General features: G+C 48.7%; 1 protein-coding gene and 1 pseudogene across 2 annotated transcripts in view; one reads left to right on the top strand and one right to left on the bottom strand.

Annotated features, from left to right (window-relative positions):
* NOS3 (nitric oxide synthase 3) overlaps positions 1–1,093 on the top strand; it is a 40,570-nt gene extending 39,477 nt beyond the window's left edge. Inside the window, 3 exon segments of the mRNA XM_087948834.1 lie at positions 529–637; positions 640–722; positions 883–1,093. Of these exon segments, the coding sequence (XP_087804960.1) occupies positions 529–637; positions 640–722; positions 883–1,008 (318 nt within the window). The 3' untranslated portion in view covers positions 1,009–1,093.
* A 2,382-nt stretch (positions 1,094–3,475) lies between these two features.
* LOC113432640 (autophagy-related protein 9A-like) overlaps positions 3,476–22,162 on the bottom strand; it is a 48,765-nt pseudogene continuing 30,078 nt past the window's right edge. The window contains exons 10-14 of the transcript XR_015746281.1: positions 14,621–14,795; positions 7,535–7,631; positions 7,369–7,423; positions 6,959–7,109; positions 3,476–3,850 (exon numbers count right to left, since the gene is read on the bottom strand). The product of XR_015746281.1 is annotated as an autophagy-related protein 9A-like (transcript). The remainder of the gene's footprint in view (positions 3,851–6,958; positions 7,110–7,368; positions 7,424–7,534; positions 7,632–14,620; positions 14,796–22,162) is intronic.

A 22,162-nucleotide genomic window follows, 5' to 3' on the forward strand; every position in this document is an offset into this window, starting at 1 on the left:
TTGTCCCTCCTAAGAGGCGACCCTCAAGGGTCTACATCGCGGCAAGATGGCAGGCGAGTCGGGCAAGTCTTCGCCTCTCTCGTTCTCTGCTTTCCCGGCCCTCAGAGGCGACCCTCGGGTGCCAGGAAGAGGGTCACGTCGCGGGGACGGTGGCGATCCCGGAGCAAGTCCCCGCACTTGCTCATTCTCTGCTTTCCCGGCCCTCTCGGAGCGACCCTCGGGTGCCAGGAAGAGGGTCTACGTTGCGGCGGGACGGTGGGCGATCCCGGAGCAAGTCCCCACACTTGCTCATTCTCTGCTTTCCCGGCCCTCTCGGAGGCGACCCTCGGGTGCCAGGAAGAGGGTCGTACGTCGCGCGGGACGGTGGGCGATCCCGGAGCAAGTCCCTGCACTTGCTCATTCTCTGCTTTCCCGGCCCTCTCGGAGGCGACCCTCGGGTGCCAGGAAGAGGGTCTACGTCGCGGCGGGACGGTGGGCGATCCCGGAGCAAGTCCCCGCACTTGCTCTCTCTCTCTCTGCTCCCTCCAGACCTACGTCCAGGACCTGCTCCGCCTGCACCTGGCCGACCACGTCTTCGAGGTGCTGAGGCTGCGCAAGGGCCACGTCTACGTCTGCGGCGACGTCACCATGGCCACAGGGTGCTGCAGACCATCCAGCAAATCCTGGCGCAGGAAGGGAGGATGTCGCTGGTCGAGGCGGGAGACACCATCAGCGAACTGCGGGTACGGCGGATGGGAGGGTGTGTGTGGGTGGGGGTGGGGGCAGAGGCTCAGCCTCGCGTCGTTGTGGGAGGTGGCTGGCCCTCTGCTTTCTCGGGGCCCACTTGTGTCTCTGTCCTTCGACCCCTTTCCCACCCACCCCGCCCCCCACAACTCCTCCTAGGATCAAAACCGCTACCACGAGGACATCTTCGGCCTGACCTTCCGCACGCAAGAAGTGGCGTCGCGCATCCGGAGTCTCTCTTTCTCCAAGCAGGGGCGGAAAAGCTGCCTCGTGACGGAGCCCTGAGCGCCCCCTCCTCAGTGCCTTAACCTCCACCCCGTTCTTCTCGGGACACCCCCCGTCCCCCAATTAAAGATCTTGCGTGGCCACACCTTCCCTGTCGTTCTTCCTCCTCGGAGGGGTGGGATGGCCGTTTGGGCGCCGCTTCTCGGGACGGGGTCGGCAGGAGCATCTCCATGTCCACCTTGGGACCTGTCCCCCCCAAAAAAATCCGCACCTGGTGCCCCTCAAAAAAACCCCACATCATCATCACCCTTTTAACGACCCCATAATCCCTTGTGGGGTGGAGCATGGGCAACTGAATGGAGCTCGCCGAGTATTTCATGGCCGGATGCTCATCCTGTCACCAGTCTGGAGTTTTGTTCGGCAAAGAGATTCTCATTGCACCGAGAGAGAGAGAGAGAGAGAGAGAAAACTATCGGCCTCTAACTTAGGATTGAACACACGGCCTCCTGATTGGGAGGCAAGAGGTCTGCCTCTAGGCCACCGCGCCCCTCCCCAACAGATTCATTTAACGACCGTCCCCAAAACCTATAGTAAAATCCGGTCGGTCGCGTGGGTGACCCGTTTTGCAACAAGCAGGCTGTTGGGAGTTTCCCCTCCTAGGGTAACAGGTAGTCCTCGACTTACCACAGTTCGTTTAGTGACCAAAGTCCCCTCCCCCCCCCAAAAAGGGATGTAGAACCTTCGCACTTACGACCGTCGCAGTGTCCCCGTGGGGCTGCGGGATCAAAAATCCAAATGCTTGGCAACTGGTTCGTATTGATGGCAGTTGCCGTGTCCCGGAGCCCCATTATCCCACCCTCTAACTGGCGAAGTCGAGATTCATTTTTAACGACCTGTGCGGCCAAACTCAACCAAGGCAACGCTTCGCTTAGCAACGGCATGCAGGAGAGCTGTCGGAACGCCCCTCACAGATGTGTCGCTTTGCGAGAGGAATTTGGGGGCTCAACTTGTGCTCGTAACCTGAGGACTAAGCTCCCACCCATTATCCCTGCTTTCTGACGTGTTCAATCCGCCAGGGAGCAAAACCGGGAAGAGGGGGAGCGATGGTGGGTGGGGGGAATCGATCCCGCTTTCTCCCCGGAGTCGCTTCCAGGAGAAATGTTACGGCCGTTAAGGGAGGATCTCGGCGGCTTTAAGAGGAACGGATTCTTCCTTTCTCCCTCCGCAATCCCAGCATCCGAACCGTAGCCAACTAGAACTTTCCCTTCCGGCAACTCGTAAAGCACTCCCATGCTGGTTTAAAGAGTTGCCATAAACCGGGGAGGAAATAGGAAGGAGCCAGGCAGCTCAAAACCAGAAGTCCATTCCAACTCCTCTCTTACAAAAGGTCGTAACTAAGCTACCGAAATCTTCCGCCCGGGAAAACCCTTCATTGGACAATGGGATGGTTGACAGTCAACCGTGCGTCGTTGGAGCATCTGATTTACGACGCACCCGGGAGAGGGAGGAAAACAGCGTCACGGGACGTTGGAAATGACCTACTCCGGAACTGGCTAAGGCCGCACCTGTTGCTCCTAAGAAATCGTCGGGATTTTTTCAAGCTTGCTCCCGAAGGCTCGGGCGGAATCCCGGCGGCCCTCCTCCCAGGGCGATCGGCGGCTGTCAGTTGCCGCTCCGCACTTTGGCATCGAGACCCCCTCCCCGAAAGGCAAAGATAGGGGCCCCCCCGTTGGAGAACGTGATTGTTGTGACAGTCAACCGGCAAGGCCGTTGGAGAATCTGATTAATGCATATTGGCGTGGACGCTGGAAATGACCTAGTTCAAAAACTGGCGTCGTCTAAGAAATCGCCGGGATTTCCGCTTCTCCGCACTTTGGCATCGAGACCCCCTCCCCCAAAAGGACAAAGATAGGGCCTTTCTGTGCCCCCCTTACGATTTTCACAGGACGCTGGAAATGACCTAGTTCAAAACTGGCGAAAAGGCCGTCCATGCTTCCTAAGAAATCGCCGATTTTCGGCTTTGCTCCCAGGGCGTATCGGCTGAGTGCAGCACAACTTCCTCGCATCGAGACCCCCTCCCCAAAAAGGACAAAGATAGGGCCTTTCTGTGCCCCCCCTCACGTGGAGAACGGATTGTTGACGTCAACCGCAAGCGTCGTTGGAGAATCTGATTTACGACACACCCGGGAGAGGGAGGAAAACAGGGTCACGGGACGCTGGAAATGACCTAGTTCAAAACTGGCGAAAGGCCGTCCATGATGCTCCTAAGAAATCGTCGGGATTTCTTTCAAGCTCGCCCCGCTCGAGGCGGATCGGCGCCCAGGACGATGGCCTTCGGCCCCCGTCGGGACCACAACGCTGTTGGAGGCTTTCACGCGGCGGAGTGGCAGCGTCGTCGTCGTCGCTCCGCACTTTGGCATCGAGTGACCCTCCCCCAAAAGGACAAAGATAGGGCATTTCTGTGCTCCCCCCCCTCCCCCGCTTCCTTCCACTCCCATAGAGAGCCACGGGGATCTTTTGTCACTTCTGTAAACATTTATTACCCCCTTCCTCCCCTCGCCAAACTCCAGATGGAGGAGGGGGGAGAGAATAGCTTCTTCCCCGCCGCTATCTCTCGACCCCCGAGAGAGACCCCCAAAAAATACAAATAGCACCATGCGGGGCCCACACCAGCCCCCAAAGCTTATTCAACACCACCCCAAGAAGCATACATGCCCGGCCCTACAAGGAGGGTCCCGGAAGCCTCGCCGACGAGGCTGCTTGTCACACGCAAGTCCACAGCGAAGGAGGGGCCGCCCGTTGTCCACGCCTGCCTCGTTGCCGGAGTGGGGAAACCCCGGGTTTTCCGCAGGAGGGCCCCGTCCGGACGAGCTGTCGGTAGCAGTGCCTACCCTCCTGAGACCTGCAAGATGACGAAAGGAAGGAGTTGGTCGGTCGAGGGGACAGAGAGAGATCTCGGGAGCGTCCGCCTTCTCCCCCCCCGTGCCGGGGGGGTCACCGATCTTTTCGTGGACTGGCCACGGCGGTAACAGGGGATGGGTTCCTGCGTGCAACCTAATCCCACACTTCCTGGGCTCAGCCGAACCAGGCGCTGTCTGGTTCCCAATGAGCCGCCGACCAGTTCCCGAGTCGTCGACTGGTTCCAGCAAGCCACAGACCAGTTCCCGAATCGTGAACCGGTTCCCGAACTGTGGACCAGTTCTCGAGTTGTGGACTAGTTCCTGAGCTATGGACCAGTTCCCGAGTCGTCAACTAGTTCCTGAGCTATGGACCAGTTCCCGAGTCGTCGACTGGTTCCAGTGAGCCATAGACCAGTTCCTGAGCCGTGGACCAGTTCCCCAGTAATGGACTAATTCCTGAACTGTGGATTAGTTCCCGAGTCGTGGACTGGTTCCCAGCGAGTCATGGACCAGTTCCCAAGTCATGGACCAGTTCCCGAATCGTGAACCGGTTCCCGAACTGTGGACCAGTTCTCGAGTTGTGGACTAGTTCCTGAGCTATGGACCAGTTCCCGAGTGGTCGACTGGTTCCTGAGCTATGGACCAGTTCCCGAGTCGTCGACTGGTTCCAGTGAGCCATAGACCAGTTCCTGAGCCGTGGACCAGTTCCCCAGTAATGGACTAATTCCTGAACTGTGGATTAGTTCTCGAGTCGTGGACTGGTTCCCAGCGAGTCATGGACCAGTTCCCAAGTCATGGACCAGTTCCCGAACCGTGAACCGGTTCCCGAACTGTGGACCAGTTCTCGAGTTGTGGACTAGTTCCTGAGCTATGGACCAGTTCCCAAGTCGTCGACTAGTTCCTGAGCTATGGACCAGTTCCGAGTGAGTCGACTGGTTCCAGTGAGCCATAGACCAGTTCTGAGCCGTGGACCAGTTCCCAGTAATGGACTAATTCCTGAACTGTGGATTAGTTCCGAGTCGTGGACTGGTTCCCAGCGAGTCGTGGACCAGTTCCCAAGTCATGGACCAGTTCCCGAGTCGTGGACCGGTTCCCGAGCTGCAGACTAGTTCCCGATTCGTGGACTGGTTCCCAGGGTCGTGGACCAGTTCCCAAACTGTGGACCAGTTCCCGAGTCACGGACTAGTTCCTGAGCTATGGACCAGTTCTCGAGTCACGGACTAGTTCTTGAGTTATGGACCAGTTCTCGAGTCACGGACTAATTCCTGAGCTATGGACCAGTTCTCGAGTCACGGACTAGTTCTGAGCTATGGACCAGTTCTCGAGTCACGGACTAGTTCTGAGCTATGGACCAGTTCTCGAGTCACGGACTAGTTCCTGAGCTAGGGACCAGTTCTCGAGTCACGGACTAGTTCTTGAGCTAGGGACCAGTTCTCGAGTCACGGACTAGTTCTTGAGCTATGGACCAGTTCTCGAGTCACGGACTAGTTCCTGAGCTATGGACCAGTTCTCGAGTCACGGACTAGTTCCTGAGCTATGGACCAGTTCTCGAGTCACGGACTAGTTCTTGAGCTATGGACCAGTTCTCGAGTCACGGACTAGTTCCTGAGCTATGGACCAGTTCTCGAGTCACGGACTAGTTCCTGAGCTATGGACCAGTTCTCGAGTCACGGACTAATTCCTGAGCTATGGACCAGTTCTCGAGTCACGGACTAGTTCTGAGCTAGGGACCAGTTCTCGAGTCACGGACTAGTTCCTGAGCTATGGACCAGTTCTCGAGTCACGGACTAGTTCCTGAGCTATGGACCAGTTCTCGAGTCACGGACTAATTCCTGAGCTATGGACCAGTTCCCAGTCACGGACTAATTCCTGAGCTATGGACCAGTTCTCGAGTCACGGACTAATTCCTGAGCTATGGACCAGTTCTCGAGTCACGGACTAGTTCTTGAGCTATGGACCAGTTCTCGAGTCACGGACTAGTTCTTGAGCTATGGACCAGTTCTCGAGTCACGGACTAGTTCCTGAGCTATGGACCAGTTCTCGAGTCACGGACTGGTTCTGAGCTAGGACCAGTTCTCGAGTCACGGACTAGTTCTTGAGCTATAGACCAGTTCTCGAGTCACGGACTAGTTCCTGAGCTATGGACCAGTTCTCGAGTCACGGACTAGTTCCTGAGCTAGGGATGAGTTCTCGAGTCACGGACTAGTTCTTGAGCTATGGACCAGTTCTCCAGTCACGGACTAGTTCCTGAGCTATGGACCAGTTCTCGAGTCACGGACTAGTTCTGAGCTATGGACCAGTTCTCGAGTCACGGACTAATTCTGAGCTATGGACCAGTTCTCGAGTCACGGACTAGTTCTTGAGCTATGGACCAGTTCTCGAGTCACGGACTAGTTCTTGAGCTATGGACCAGTTCTCGAGTCACGGACTAATTCCTGAGCTAGGGACCAGTTCTCGAGTCACGGACTAGTTCTTGAGCTATGGACCAGTTCTCGAGTCACGGACTAATTCCTGAGCTATGGACCAGTTCTCGAGTCACGGACTAGTTCTTGAGCTATGGACCAGTTCTTGAGTCATGGACTAGTTCCCGAGTCGCAGACTGGTTCCCAGCGAGTCGTGGACCAGTGCCCAAGTCATGGACCAGTTCCCGAGTCATGGATTGGTTCCCGAGCTGCGGACTAGTTCCCGAGTCGCGGACTGGTTCCCAGGGAGTGGTGGACCAGTTCCCGAGGCGTCGACCGTTTCTCAACGAGCTCTAGACCGGTTCCTGAGTCTTGGACCAGTTCCCGAGTTGTGGACCAGTTCCCAAGTTATGGACTGGTTCCCAACAAACAGCCGACTGGTTGTTCCTGAGTGGTGGACCAGTTCCCAATGACTCGTGGACTGTTTCCCAATGAGCCGCCAAGCGGTTCCCCATGAGCCGTTCCCCAGGATCGGTCCGCGGACCGCGGAGCCCTGCTCTGCGCTTCTCAACCGCTCCCCCAAACCCTCCCCAAGGGGGCGGAGAGCGCCATCCTGGGACACGCGCCTGGGCAGCCAACGGGACGCGGGAGAGAGAGAGAGAGACCCTGCGTATCCCACCCGGGCGCCGGGAGCGTCGAGACACCTACACGAGAGGAAGGAAGGAAGGAGGAGCGAGGACCGGCGCCTGCTAGCTCTTCTCCGCCGTCGTCGTCGCCGTCGTCGTCTCGTCCGACTCCTCTTCCCAAACTTCCAGCGAGCGCTCCTGGCTGCGCGACTCGAAGGGACGCCGAGGGGAGGCTGCGGCGAGAAAAGAAGGCCCCCACGAGACTCGCACCCCAATTCTCTTCACCGGGCCATTTCAAGGAGGGTAAGGAGGGTGCGCCCCTCCCGGGATACGGCAAAGTTGGGAGGAAACGGCGCCTCCTGTCCCGACGGGAAGGGTCCACCTCTTGGGGAGGGGTGAAAAGAGTTACGGGAGGGGGGGAAAGGCCCGCGGCGTGACGGTCTTCCCGGAGAGCCGCGAGCGGTACTGGTCCCCTCCCCTCCGGCCGCTGACCTGCTGGGGCCGAAGACTGCGGAGGGAGGCGGGCGGCGGCTTGTTGCTGGTGAAGCTGCGGAGGGAAGGGAGGGTTAAAGATGGCGCGCCGGTCGCGTGGGGTGGGGGTGTCTCTCAGCCAGCCCTCCCCCGCGACGCCACCGCGACGCACCGCGACCCGACTCACCTCATGCATGTAGATGGCGTGTAGACTCATCTCGGCCGAGGCCAACTCGGACAGGAGGACCGAGCGGGTGAGAGGAGCCGGTCGGGGCGGGGCGGCGCTGTTGGACGAGGGGAGAAAACAGCGTCCGTCAGATTCCAACTCCCAGAATTCCTCAGCCTTCCATGCAAATTGGATGGGACTCCAAAACCCCAGAATTCCCTAGTCGGGCGATTGCAAGCTTTGCATACTTCAACTCCCAGAATTCCCTAGGGGGCGATTGCAAAACATGGTGGACTTCCAACTCCCAGAATTCCCCAGCCTTCCATGCAAATTGGATGGGACTCCAACTCCCACAATTCCCTAGTGGGCGATGTAAACATGGTGGACTTCAACTCCCAGAATTCCCCAGCCTTCCATGCAAATTGGATGGGCTCCAACTCCCAGAATTCCTCAGCCTTCCATGCAAATTGGATGGACTCCAACTCCCAGAATTCCCTAGGGAGCGATTGCAAAACATGGTGGACTTCCAACTCCCAGAATTCCCCAGCCTTCCATGCAAATTGGATGGACTCCAACTCCCAGAATTCCCTAGTGGGCGATGTAAACATGGTGGACTTCAACTCCCAGAATTCCCCAGCCTTCCATGCAAATTGGATGGACTCCAACTCCCAGAATTCCCTAGTCAGGCTATGCAAGCTTTGCATACTTCAACTCCCAGAATTCCTCAGCCAGTATGCAAATTGGATGGGACTCCAAACTCCCAGAATTCCCTAGTGAGTAGATTGCAAGCTTTGCATACTTCAACTCCCAGAATTCCCCAGCCAGGCATGCAAATTATATGGGTTTCAACTCCCAGAATTCCTTAGTCAGGCTATGGCAAGCTTGGCATACTTCAATTCCCAGAATTCCTCAGCCAGGCATGCAAATTGGATGGGCTCCATTTCCCAGAATTCCCTAGGGGCGATTGCAAACATGGTGGACTTCAACTCCCAGAATTCCTCAGCCTTCCATGCAAATTGGATGGGCTCCAACTCCCAGAATTCCCTAGTGGGCGATGTAAACATGGTGGACTTCAACTCCCAGAATTCCTCAGCCTTCCATGCAAATTGGATGGGCTCCAACTCCCAGAATTCCCTAGTGGGCGATTGCAAGCTTTGCATACTTCAACTCCCAGAATTCCCTAGGGGCGATTGCAAAACATGGTGGACTTCAACTCCCAGAATTCCCCAGCCTTCCATGCAAATTGGATGGACTCCAACTCTCAGAATTCCTCAGCCTTCCATGCAAATTGGATGGACTCCAACTCCCAGAATTCCCTAGGGGCGATTGCAAAACATGGTGGACTTCCAACTCCCAGAATTCCCCAGCCTTCCATGCAAATTGGATGGGCTCCAACTCCCAGAATTCCCTAGTCAGGCTATGCAAGCTTTGCATACTTCAACTCCCAGAATTCCTCAGACAGTATGCAAATTGGATGGGCTCCAACTCCCATAATTCCTCAGCCTTCCATGCAAATTGGATGGACTCCAAACTCCCAGAATTCCCTAGGGGGCGATTGCAAAACATGGTGGACTTCCAACTCCCAGAATTCCCCAGCCTTCCATGCAAATTGGATGGACTCCAAACTCCCAGAATTCCCTAGGGGGCGATTGCAAAACATGGTGGACTTCCAACTCCCAGAATTCCCCAGCCTTCCATGCAAATTGGATGGGCTCCAACTCCCAGAATTCCTCAGCCTTCCATGCAAATTGGATGGACTCCAACTCCCAGAATTCCCTAGGGGGGCGATTGCAAACATGGTGGACTTCAACTCCCAGAATTCCTCAGCCAGGCATGCAAATGAATTATGGGCTCCAACTCCCAGAATTCCCTAGGGGGCGATTGCAAACATGGTGGACTTCAACTCCCAGAATTCCTCAGCCAGGATGCAAATTGGATGGGCTCCATTTCCCAGAGTTCCCTAGGGGCGATTGCAAACATGGTGGACTTCAACTCCCAGAATTCCTCAGCCTTCCATGCAAATTGGATGGACTCCAACTCCCAGAATTCCCTAGTCAGGCTATGCAAGCTTTGCATACTTCAACTCCCAGAATTCCTCAGACAGTATGCAAATTGGATGGGCTCCAACTCCCAGAATTCCTCAGCCTTCCATGCAAATTGGATGGACTCCATTTCCCAGAATTCCCTAGGGGCGATTGCAAACAAGGTGGACTTCAACTCCCAGAATTCCTCAGCCAGGATGCAAATTGGATGGGCTCCAAACTCCCAGAATTCCCTAGGGGGCGATTGCAAAACATGGTGGACTTCCAACTCCCAGAATTCCCCAGCCTTCCATGCAAATTGGATGGACTCCAACTCCCAGAATTCCCTAGTGGGCGATGTAAACATGGTGGACTTCAACTCCCAGAATTCCTCAGCCAGGCATGCAAATTGGATGGACTCCAACTCCCAGAATTCCCTAGTCAGGCTATGCAAGCTTTGCATACTTCAACTCCCAGAATTCCTCAGACAGTATGCAAATTGGATGGGCTCCAACTCCCATAATTCCTCAGCCTTCCATGCAAATTGGATGGACTCCAAACTCCCAGAATTCCCTAGTCAGGCTATGCAAGCTTTGCATACTTCAACTCCCAGAATTCCTCAGACAGTATGCAAATTGGATGGGCTCCAACTCCCATAATTCCTCAGCCTTCCATGCAAATTGGATGGACTCCAAACTCCCAGAATTCCCTAGGGGGCGATTGCAAACATGGTGGACTTCAACTCCCAGAATTCCTCAGCCAGGCATGCAAATGAATTAGCGGCTCCAACTCCCAGAATTCCTCAGTCACCTAGGCAAACATGGTGGATTCCAACTCCCAGAATTCCTCAGCCTTCCATGCAAATTGGATGGGACTCCAACTCCCAGAATTCCCTAGTGGGCGATTGCAAGCTTTGCATACTTCAACTCCCAGAATTCCCCAGCCAGGCATGCAAATTATATGGGTTTCAACTCCCAGAATTCCCTAGTCAGGCTATGGCAAGCTTGGCATACTTCAATTCCCAGAATTCCTCAGCCCGGCATGCAAATTGGATGGGCTCCATTTCCCAGAATTCCCTAGGGGGCGATTGCAAACATGGTGGACTTCAACTCCCAGAATTCCCCAGCCTTCCATGCAAATTGGATGGGCTCCAACTCCCAGAATTCCCTAGCCTTCCATGCAAATTGGATGGACTCCAACTCTCAGAATTCCCTAGTGGGCGATGTAAACATGGTGGACTTCAACTCCCATAATTCCTCAGCCTTCCATGCAAATTGGATGGACTCCAACTCCCAGAATTCCCTAGTGGGCGATGTAAACATGGTGGACTTCAACTCCCATAATTCCTCAGCCTTCCATGCAAATTGGATGGACTCCAACTCCCAGAATTCCCTAGGGGGTGATTGCAAAACATGGTGGACTTCCAACTCCCAGAATTCCTCAGCCTCCCATGCAAATTGGATGGGACTCCAACTCCCAGAATTCCCTAGTGGGCGATTGCAAGCTTTGCATACTTCAACTCCCAGAATTCCCTAGTGGGCGATTGCAAAACATGGTGGACTTCAACTCCCAGAATTCCCCAGCCTTCCATGCAAATTGGATGGACTCCAACTCCCAGAATTCCCTAGGGGGCGATTGCAAAACATGGTGGACTTCAACTCCCAGAATTCCCCAGCCTTCCATGCAAATTGGATGGGACTCCAACTCCCAGAATTCCCTAGGGGGCGATTGCAAAACATGGTGGACTTCAACTCCCAGAATTCCCCAGCCTTCCATGCAAATTTGATGGACTCCAACTCCCAGAATTCCCTAGTCAGGCTATGCAAGCTTTGCATACTTCAACTCCCAGAATTCCTCAGACAGTATGCAAATTGGATGGGCTCCAACTCCCATAATTCCTCAGCCTTCCATGCAAATAGGATGGACTCCAAACTCCCAGAATTCCCTAGGGGGCGATTGCAAACATGGTGGACTTCAACTCCCAGAATTCCTCAGCCAGGCATGCAAATTGGATGGACTCAACTCCCAGAATTCCCTAGTCAGGCTATGCAAGCTTTGCATACTTCAACTCCCAGAATTCCTCAGACAGGCATGCAAATTGGATGGACTCCAAACTCCCAGAATTCCCTAGGGGGCGATTGCAAACATGGTGGACTTCAACTCCCAGAATTCCTCAGCCAGGCATGCAAATGAATTAGGGGCTCCAACTCCCAGAATTCCTTAGTCACCTATGCAAACATGGTGGATTCCAACTCCCAGAATTCCTCAGCCTTCCATGCAAATTGGATGGACTCCAACTCCCAGAATTCCCTAGTGGGCGATTGCAAGCTTTGCATACTTCAACTCCCAGAATTCCCCAGCCAGGCATGCAAATTATATGGGTTTCAACTCCCAGAATTCCCTAGTCAGGCTATGGCAAGCTTGGCATACTTCAATTCCCAGAATTCCTCAGCCAGTATGCAAATTGGATGGGCTCCATTTCCCAGAATTCCCTAGGGGCGACTGCAAACATGGTGGACTTCAACTCCCAGAATTCCCAGCCAGGCATGCAAATGAATTAGGGCTCCAACTCCCAGAATTCCTTAGTCACCTATGCAAACATGGTGGATTCCAACTCCCAGAATTCCTCAGCCTTCCATGCAAATTGGATGGGACTCCAACTCCCAGAATTCCCTAGTGGGCGATTGCAAGCTTTGCATACTTCAACTCCCAGAATTCCCCAGCCAGGCATGCAAATTATATGGTTTCAACTCCCAGAATTCCCTAGTCAGGCTATGGCAAGCTTGGCATACTTCAATTCCCAGAATTCCTCAGCCAGGCATGCAAATTATATGGGCTCCATTTCCCAGAATTCCCTAGGGGGCGATTGCAAACATGGTGGACTCCAACTCCCAGAATTCCCCAGCCTTCCATGCAAATTGGATGGACTCCAACTCCCAGAATTCCCTAGTGGGCGATTGCAAGCTTTGCATACTTCAACTCCCATAATTCCCCAGCCTTCCATGCAAATTGGATGGACTCCAACTCCCAGAATTCCCTAGGGGCGATTGCAAACATGGTGGACTTCAACTCCCAGAATTCCTCAGCCTTCCATGCAAATTGGATGGGCTCCAAACTCCCAGAATTCCCTAGGGGCGATTGCAAAACATGGTGGACTTCAACTCCCAGAATTCCCCAGCATGCAAATTGATGGGCTCCATGCAGAATTCCAGGGCGATGATGGTGGACTCCAACTCCCAAATTCCCCAGCCTTCATGCAAATTGATGGACTCCAACCCAGAATTCCCTAGGGCGATTGCAAACATGGTGGACTTCAACTCCCAGAATTCCTCAGCCTTCCATGCAAATTGGATGGGACTCCAAACTCCCAGAATTCCCTAGGGGCGATGCCAGAACCTAGTTGGCAAAACATGGTGGACTTCAACTCCCAGAATTCCCCAGCCTTCCATGCAAATTGGATGGACTCAAACTCCCAGAATTCCCAGTGGGCGATGTAAACATGGTGGACTTCAACTCCCAGAATTCCTCAGCCTTCCATGCAAATTGGATGGACTCAACTCCCAGAATTCCCTAGGGGGCGATTGCAAAACATGGTGGACTTCAACTCCCATGAAACAATGGACCCTCAGCCTTCCATGCAAATTGGATGGACTCCAAACCCCAGAATTCCCTAGTGGGCGATGTAAACATGGTGGACTTCAACCCCAGAATTCCTCAGCCAGGATGCAAATTGGATGGGCTCCAACCCCAGAATTCCCTAGGGGCGATAGTGGCAAAACATGGTGGACTTCAACTCCCAGAATTCCTCAGCCTTCCATGCAAATTGGATGGACTCCAAACTCCCAGAATTCCCTAGTGGGGCGATTGCAAACATGGTGGACTTCAACTCCCAGAATTCCTCAGCCAGGATGCAAATTGGATGGGCTCCAAACCCCCAGAATTCCCTAGTGGGCGATGTAAACATGGTGGACTTCAACTCCCATAATTCCCCAGCCTTCCATGCAAATTGGATGGACTCCAACTCCCAGAATTCCCTAGTCAGGCTATGCAAGCTTTGATACTCCAACTCCCAGAATTCCTCAGACAGTATGCAAATTGGATGGGACTCCAACTCCCAGAATTCCTCAGCCAGTATGCAAATTGGATGGATTCCAATTCCCAGAATTCCCTAGTCAGGCATGCAAATTAGATGGGCTCCAAACTCCCAGAATTCCTCAGCCAGGTATGCAAATTATATGGGTTCCAAACTCCCAGAATTCCTCAGCCAGGATGCAAATTGGATGGGCTCCAAACCCCAGAATTCCCTAGGGCGATGTAAACATGGTGGACTTCAACTCCCATAATTCCCCAGCCTTCATGCAAATTGGATGGACTCCAACTCCCAGAATTCCTAGTCAGGCTATGCAAGCTTTGCATACTTCAACTCCCAGAATTCCTCAGACAGTATGCCCTGGATGGGCTCCAACTCCCATAATTCCTCAGCCAGGCATGCAAATTGATGGGACTCATTTCCAGAATTCCTCAGCCAGTATGCAAATTATATGGGCTCCAAACTCCCAGAATTCCTCAGCCAGCCATGCAAATTATATGGGTTCCAAACTCCCAGAATTCCTCAGCCAGGCATGCAAATTATATGGGTTCCAAACTCCCAGAATTCCCCAGCCAGGCATGCAAATTATATGGGTTCCAAACTCCCAGAATTCCTCAGCCAGTATGCAAATTATATGGGTTCCAAACTCCCAGAATTCCCAGCCAGGCATGCAAATTATATGGGTTCCAAACTCCCAGAATTCCTCAGCCAGGCATGCAAATTAGATGGGCTCCAAACTCCCAGAATTCAGCCAGGCATGCAAATTAGATGGGCTCCAAACTCCCAGAATTCCCCAGCCAGGCATGCAAATTAGATGGGCTCCAAACTCCCAGAATTCTCAGCCAGTATGCAAATTATATGGGCTCCAAACTCCCAGAATTCCTCAGCCAGGCATGCAAATTAGATGGGCTCCAAACTCCCAGAATTCCCAGCCAGGCATGCAAATTAGATGGGACTCCATTTCCCAGAATTCCCCAGCCAGTATGCAAATTTTACCTGTGCTCCAAGAGGGGGCTCTGGCTGTCGGACACGGTGCCGGGACGGCTCCGGTGCTGGGACGCCGTGAGGGAGGCCAAAAGGCTGGCCGGCTGGCCGCGTTGCCGGGCGGAGCCGCCAGCCGACGCTCAGCGAGGACCGGGTGGGCCAGGACGCTAACCAGGAGGGCCTCCGGCTGCGAGAGGGGAAGAGGAGAGCGAAGGGAAAGGAAAGACGAGAGAGAGAGAGAGAGAGAGAGAGAGAGAGAGAGAAAGAAGAGAAAGAGAAGAAGGGACCAAAAAAAAAAAGAACGGAAAGAAGAAAAGAGAAGGGAAAGAAGAGAAGGGACAAAAGAAGAAGAGAAAGAAGAAGAGAAAGAAGAGAAGGGACAAAAAAAAAAGAACGGAAGAAGAAAAGAGAAGGGAAAGAAGAGAAGGGACAAAAAGAAGAGAAAGAAGAAGAGAAAGAAGAGAAGGGACAAAAAAAAGAACGGAAAGAAGAAAAGAGAAGGGAAAGAAGAGAAGGGACAAAAAAGAAGAGAAAGAAGAAGAGAAAGAAGAGAAGGGACAAAAAAAAAAGAACGGAAAGAAGAAAAGAGAAGGGAAAGAAGAGAAGGGACAAAAAGAAGAGAAAGAAGAGAAAGAAGAGAAGGGACAAAAAGAACGGAAAGAAGAAAAGAGAAGGGAAAGAAGAGAAGGACAAAAAAGAAGAGAAAGAAGAAGAGAAAGAAGAGAAGGGACAAAAAAAGAACGGAAAGAAGAAAAGAGAAGGGAAAGAAGAGAAGGGACAAAAAAGAAGAGAAAGAAGAAGAGAAAGAAGGGACAAAAAAAAAGAACGGAAAGAAGAAAAGAGAAGGGAAAGAAGAGAAGGGACAAAAAGAACGGAAAGAAGAAAAGAAAAGAGAAAGAAGAGAAGTGGGACAAAAAAGAAGAGAAAGAAGAAGAGAAAGAAGAGAAGGGACAAAAAAAGAAGAGAAAGAAGAAGAGAAAGAAGAGAAGGGACAAAAAAAGAACGGAAAGAAGAAAAGAGAAGGGAAAGAAGAGAAGGGACAAAAAGAAGAGAAAGAAGAAGAGAAAGAAGAGAAGGGACAAAAAAAGAACGGAAAGAAGAAAAGAGAAGGGAAAGAAGAGAAGGGACAAAAAGAAGAGAAAGAAGAAGAGAAAGAAGGGACAAAAAAAAGAACGGAAAGAAGAAAAGAGAAGGGAAAGAAGAGAAGGGACAAAAAGAACGGAAAGAAGAAAAGAAAAGAGAAAGAAGAGAAGGGACAAAAAGAAGAGAAAGAAGAAGAGAAAGAAGAGAAGGACAAAAAAAAGAACGGAAAGAAGAAAAGAGAAGGGAAAGAAGAGAAGGGACAAAAAAGAAGAGAAAGAAGAAGAGAAAGAAGAGAAGGACAAAAAAAAAAGAACGGAAAGAAGAAAAGAGAAGGGAAAGAAGAGAAGGGACAAAAAAAGAAGAGAAAGAAGAAGAGAAAGAAGAGAAGGGACAAAAAAAAGAACGGAAAGAAGAAAAGAGAAGGGAAAGAAGAGAAGGGACAAAAGAAGAAGAGAAAGAAGAAGAGAAAGAAGAGAAGGGACAAAAAAAAGAACGGAAAGAAGAAAAGAGAAGGGAAAGAAGAGAAGGGACAAAAAGAAGAGAAAGAAGAAGAGAAAGAAGAGGACAAAAAAAAAGAACTGGAAAGAAGAAAGAGAAGGGAAAGAAGAGAAGGGACAAAAAAAGAAAGAAAAAGGGAAGGGAAAGAAGAGAAGGGACAAAAAGAAGAGAAAGGAGAAGAGAAAGAAGAGAAGGACAAAAAAAAGAACGGAAAGAAGAAAAGAAGGAAAGAAGAGAAGGGACAAAAAAAAGAACGGAAAGAAGAAAAGAGAAGGGAAAGAAGAGAAGGGACAAAAAGAAGAGAAAGAAGAAGAGAAAGAAGAGAAGGGACAAAAAAAGAACGGAAAGAAGAAAAGAGAAGGGAAAGAAGAGAAGGGACAAAAAAGAAGAGAAAGAAGAAGAGAAAGAAGAGAAGGGACAAAAAAAAGAACTAGAAAGAAGAAAAGAGAAGGGAAAGAAGAGAAGGGACAAAAGAAGAAGAGAAAGAAGAAGAGAAAGAAGAGAAGGGACAAAAAAAAAGAACGGAAAGAAGAAAAGAGAAGGGAAAGAAGAGAAGGGACAAAAAGAAGAGAAAGAAGAAAAGGAAAGAGAAGAAAGAAGAAGAGAAAGAAGAGAAGGGACAAAAAAAAGAACAGAAAGAAGAAAAGGAAAAGAGAAAGAAGAAGAAAAGAAGAGAAGGACAAAAAAAGAACAGGAAGGAAAGAGGAGAAAGAGGAAGAGAAAGAAGAGAAGGGACAAAAAAAATAGGAAGAAGAAAAGGGAAAGAGGAGAAAGAAGAAGAGAAAGAAGAGAAGGGACAAAAAAAAAGAACAGAAAGAAGAAAAGAGAAGGGAAAGAAGAGAAGGACAAAAAGAAGAGAAAGAAGAAGAGAAAGAAGAGGACAAAAAAAGAACGGAAAGAAGAAAAGAGAAGGGAAAGAAGAGAAGGGACAAAAAAAAAGAACGGAAAGAAGAAAAGAGAAGGGAAAGAAGAGAAGGGACAAAAAAAGAAGAGAAAGAAGAAGAGAAAGAAGAGAAGGACAAAAAAAAGAACGGAAAGAAGAAAAGAGAAGGGAAAGAAGAGAAGGGACAAAAAAAGAAGAGAAAGAAGAAGAGAAAGAAGAGAAGGGACAAAAAAAAGAACGGAAGAAGAAAAGAGAAGGGAAAGAAGAGAAGGGACAAAAAAGAAGAGAAAGAAGAAGAGAAAGAAGAGAAGGGACAAAAAAAAAGAACGGGAAGAAGAAAAGAGAAGGGAAAGAAGAGAAGGGACAAAAAAGAACGGAAAGAAAAAAACGGAAAGAAGAGAAGGGACAAAAAGAAGAGAAAGAAGAAGAGAAAGAAGAGAAGGACAAAAAAAGAACGGAAAGAAGAAAAGAGAAGGAAAGAAGAGAAGGGACAAAAAGAAGAGAAAGAAGAAAAGGGAAAGAGAAGAAAGAAGAAGAGAAAGAAGAGAAGGGACAAAAAAGAACAGAAAGAAGAAAAGGAAAAGAGAAAGAAGAAGAAAAGAAGAGAAGGGACAAAAAAGAACAGGAAGGGAAAGAGGAGAAAGAGGAAGAGAAAGAAGAGAAGGACAAAAAAAATAGGAAGAAGAAAAGGGAAAGAGGAGAAAGAAGAAGAGAAAGAAGAGAAGGGACAAAAAAAAGAACAGAAAGAAGAAAAGAGAAGGGAAAGAAGAGAAGGGACAAAAAGAAGAGAAAGAAGAAGAGAAAGAAGAGGACAAAAAAAGAACGGAAAGAAGAAAAGAGAAGGGAAAGAAGAGAAGGGACAAAAAAAAAGAAAGAAAAAGGGAAGGGAAAGAAGAGAAGGGACAAAAAGAAGAGAAAGGAGAAGAGAAAGAAGAGAAGGGACAAAAAAAGAACTTGAAAGAAGAAAAGAAGGGAAAGAAGAGAAGGACAAAAAGAACGGAAAGAAGAAAAGAGAAGGGAAAGAAGAGAAGGGACAAAAAGAAGAGAAAGAAGAAGAGAAAGAAGAGAAGGACAAAAAAAGAACGGAAAGAAGAAAAGAGAAGGAAAGAAGAGAAGGACAAAAAGAAGAGAGAAAGAAGAAGAGAAAGAAGAGAAGGACAAAAAAAAGAACGGAAAGAAGAAAAGAGAAGGGAAAGAAGAGAAGGACAAAAAGAAGAGAAAGAAGAAGAGAAAAAGAGAAGGGACAAAAAAAAGAACTGAAAGAAGAAAAGAGAAGGGAAAGAAGAGAAGGGACAAAAAGAAGAGAAAGAAGAAGAGAAAGAAGAGAAGGGACAAAAAAAGAACGGAAAGAAGAAAAGAGAAGGGAAAGAAGAGAAGGACAAAAAGAAGAGAAAGAAGAAGAGAAAGAAGAGAAGGGACAAAAAAAAGAACGGAAAGAAGAAAAGAGAAGGGAAAGAAGAGAAGGACAAAAGAAGAAGAGAAAGAAGTAAGAGAAAGAAGAGAAGGGACAAAAAGAACTGAAAGAAGAAAAGAGAAGGGAAAGAAGAGAAGGACAAAAAGAAGAGAAAGAAGAAGAGAAAGAAGAAAAGGGACAAAAAAGAACGGAAATAAGAAAAGAGAAGGGAAAGAAGAGAAGGGACAAAAAAAAAGAGAAAGAAAAAGGGAAGGGAAAGAAGAGAAGGGACAAAAAAGAAGAGAAAGAAGAAGAGAAAGAAGAGAAGGACAAAAAAAAAGAACGGAAAGAAGAAAAGAAGGGAAAGAAGAGAAGGGACAAAAAGAACGGAAAGAAGAAAAGAGAAGGGAAAGAAGAGAAGGACAAAAAGAAGAGAGAGAAGAAGAGAAAGAAGAGAAGGGACAAAAAAAAAGAACGGAAAGAAGAAAAGAGAAGGGAAAGAAGAGAAGGGACAAAAAGAAGAGAAAGAAGAAGAGAAAGAAGAGAAGGGACAAAAAGAACAGGAAGAAAAGGGAAAGAGGAGAAAAAAAGAGAAAAAGAGAACGGACAAAAAAAGAACAGGAAGGGAAAGAGGAGAAAGAGGAAGAGAAAGAAGGAAGGACAAAAAAAGAACAGGAAGAAGAAAAGGGAAAGAGGAGAAAGAGGAAGAGAAAGAAGAGAAGGGACAAAAAAAGAACAGAAAGAAGAAAAGGGAAAGAGGAGAAAGAGGAAGAGAAAGAAGAGAAGGGACAAAAAGAACAGGAAGGGAAAGAGGAGAAAGAAGAAGAGAAAGAAGAGAAGGGACAAAAAAGATCAGAAAGAAGAAAAGGGAAAGATGAGGAAGAAGAAAGGAAAAGAGAGAAGAGAAAGAAGAGAAAGGAGAGGAGATAAAAGAAGAGAAGGGAGAAAGAAGAGAGAAAGAGTGAAGGGAAAAGAAAGAAGAGGAGGAAAAAGAGAAAAGAGTGAAGAGAAAGAAGAGACAAGAAAGAAAAAGAGAAGGGAAAGAGAAAGAAAGGAGAAAGAAGAGAGAAAGGAAAAGAGAAAGAAGAGGTGGTGAAAAAAAGTGAAGAGAAAGAAGAAAGAAGAGAAAGAAGAGAGAAAAGGGGAAAAGAGACAAGAAAAAAAGGAGAAAGAGAAAAGGGACGAGAAAGAAGAGAAAGAAGAAAAAGGGAAAGAGAAAAGAAAGATGAGGTGAGAGAGGAAAAGAGAGAGAAGAGAAAGAAGAGACAAGAAGAGAAGGAAGAGAAAAGAAAGGAGGGAGAAAGGAATGGAGAGAAGAGAAAGAAGAGAACCCAGAGCCAAGAAAACCAAGCGCAAAACCAGAGAAGAGGAAGGAAGAAAAGAGGGAAGGGAGAAAGAGAAAGGAGAAGAGACAAGAAGGAAGAGAAAGAAGAGAAGAGAAAGAGAAAAGAAAGAAGAGAAGAGAGAGAGGAGACAAGAAAAGACAAAAAGAAAAGAGAAAGAAGAGAAGAGAGAAAAGAACTAAGAGAAGAGAGAGAAGAGACGAGGAAAGAAGAAGAGAACCCAGAGCCAAGAAAAGAGAAGCTTAAAACCAGAGAAGAGGAAGGAAGAAAAGGGGGAAGGGAGGAGAGGAAGGAGAAGAGACAAGAAGGAAGAGAAAGAAGAGAAGAGAAAAGAAAAAAAAGAGAGAGAAGAGACAAGAAAAGACAAAAAAGAAAAGAGAAAGAAGAGAAGAGAGAGAAGAACGAAGAGAAGAAGAGAGAGAGGAGACGAGGAAAGAAGAAGAGAACCCAGAGCCAAGAAAAGAGAAGCGCAAAACCAGAGAAGAGGAAGGAAGAAAAGGGGGAAGGGAGAAAGAGAAAGGAGAAGAGACAAGAAGGAAGAGAAAGAAGAGAAGAGAAAGAGAAAAGAAAGAAGAGAAGAGAGAGAGAAGAGACAAGAAAAGACAAAAAAGAAAAGAGAAAGAAGAGAAGAGAGAAAAGGACGAAGAGAAGAGAGGAGGAAAGAAGAAGAGAACCCAGAGCCAAGAAAAGAGAAGCGCAAAACCAGAGAAGAGGAAGGAAGAAAAAGGGGGAAGGAGAGAGAGGAGAAGAGACAAGAAGGAAGAGAAAGAAGAGAAGAGAAAGAGAAAAGAAAGAAGAGAAGAGAGAGAGAAGAGACAAGAAAAGACAAAAAGAAAAGAGAAAGAAGAGGAGAAAAGAACGAAGAGAAGAGAGAGAAGAGACGAGGAAAGAAGAAGAGAACCCAGAGCCAAGAAAACCGAAGCGCAAAACCAGAGAAGAGGAAGGAAGAAAAGGGGGAAGGGAGGAGAGAAAGGAGAAGAGACAAGAAGGAAGAGAAAGAAGAGAAGAGAAAGAGAAAAGAAAGAGAGAGAAGAGACAAGAAAAGACAAAAAGAAAAGAGAAAGAAGAGAAGAGGGAAAAGAACGAAGAGAAGAGAGAGAAGAGAACGAGGAAAGAAGAAGAGAACCCAGAGCCAAGAAAAGAGAAGCGCAAAACCAGAGAAGAGGAAGGAAGAAAAGGGGGAAGGGAGGAGAGGAAGGAGAAGAGACAAGAAGGAAGAGAAAGAAGAGAAAGAGAAAGAGAAAAGAAAGAAGAGGAGAGAGAGAGAAGAGACAAGAAAAGACAAAAAGAAAAGAGAAAGAAGAGAGAAAAAAAGAAAAGAAGAGAGAGAAGAGACAATAAAAGACAAAAAGAAAAGAGAAAGAAGAGAAGAGAGAAAAGAACGAAGAGAAGAGAGAGAAGAGAACGAGGAAAGAAGAAGAGAACCCAGAGCCAAGAAAAGAGAAGCGCAAAACCAGAGAAGAGGAAGGAAGAAAAGGGGGAAGGGAGGAGAGGAAGGAGAAGAGACAAGAAGGAAGAGAAAGAAGAGAAAGAGAAAAGAAAGAAGAGGAGAGAGAGAGAAGAGACAAGAAAAGACAAAAAAGAAAAGAGAAAGAAGAGAAGAGAAAGAGAAAAAAAAGAGAGAGAAGAGACAAGAAAAGACAAAAAGAAAAGAGAAAGAAGAGAAGAGAGAGAAGGACGAAGAGAAGAGAGAGAAGAGACGAGGAAAGAAGAAGAGAACCCAGAGCCAAGAAAAGAGAAGCGCAAAACCAGAGAAGAGGAAGGAAGAAAAGGGGGAAGGAGGAGAGAAAGGAGAAGAGACAAGAAGGAAGAGAAAGAAGAGAAGAGAAAGAGAAAAGAAAGAAGAGAAGAGAGAGAGAAGAGACAAGAAAAGACAAAAAGAAAAGAGAAAGAAGAGAAGAGAGAAAAGAAGGAAGAGAAGAGAGAGAAGAGAACGAGGAAAGAAGAAGAGAACCCAGAGCCAAGAAAAGAGAAGCGCAAAACCAGAGAAGAGGAAGGAAGAAAAGGGGGAAGGGAGGAGAGAAAGGAGAAGAGACAAGAAGGAAGAGAAGAGAAGAGAAGAGAAAGAGAGAAAAAGAGAGAGAAGAGACAAGAAAAGACAAAAAGAAAAGAGAAAGAAGAGAAGAGAGAGAGGAGACGAGGAAAGAAGAAGAGAACCCAGAGCCAAGAAAAGAGAAGCGCAAAACCAGAGAAGAGGAAGGAAGAAAAGGGGGAAGGAGGAGAGGAAGGAGAAGAGACAAGAAGGAAGAGAAAGAAGAGAAAGAGAAAAGAAAGAAGAGGAGAGAGAGAGAAGAGACAAGAAAAGACAAAAAGAAAAGAGAAAGAAGAGAAGAGAAAGAGAAAAAAAGAGAGAG

Source organism: Notechis scutatus, unplaced genomic scaffold (genome assembly GCF_049901735.1).
Source record: "Notechis scutatus isolate UNSWTSFEM ecotype Mainland unplaced genomic scaffold, rNotScu1.2 NSCUSCF24, whole genome shotgun sequence".
In the NCBI taxonomy this organism is placed as follows: domain Eukaryota; kingdom Metazoa; phylum Chordata; class Lepidosauria; order Squamata; family Elapidae; genus Notechis; species Notechis scutatus.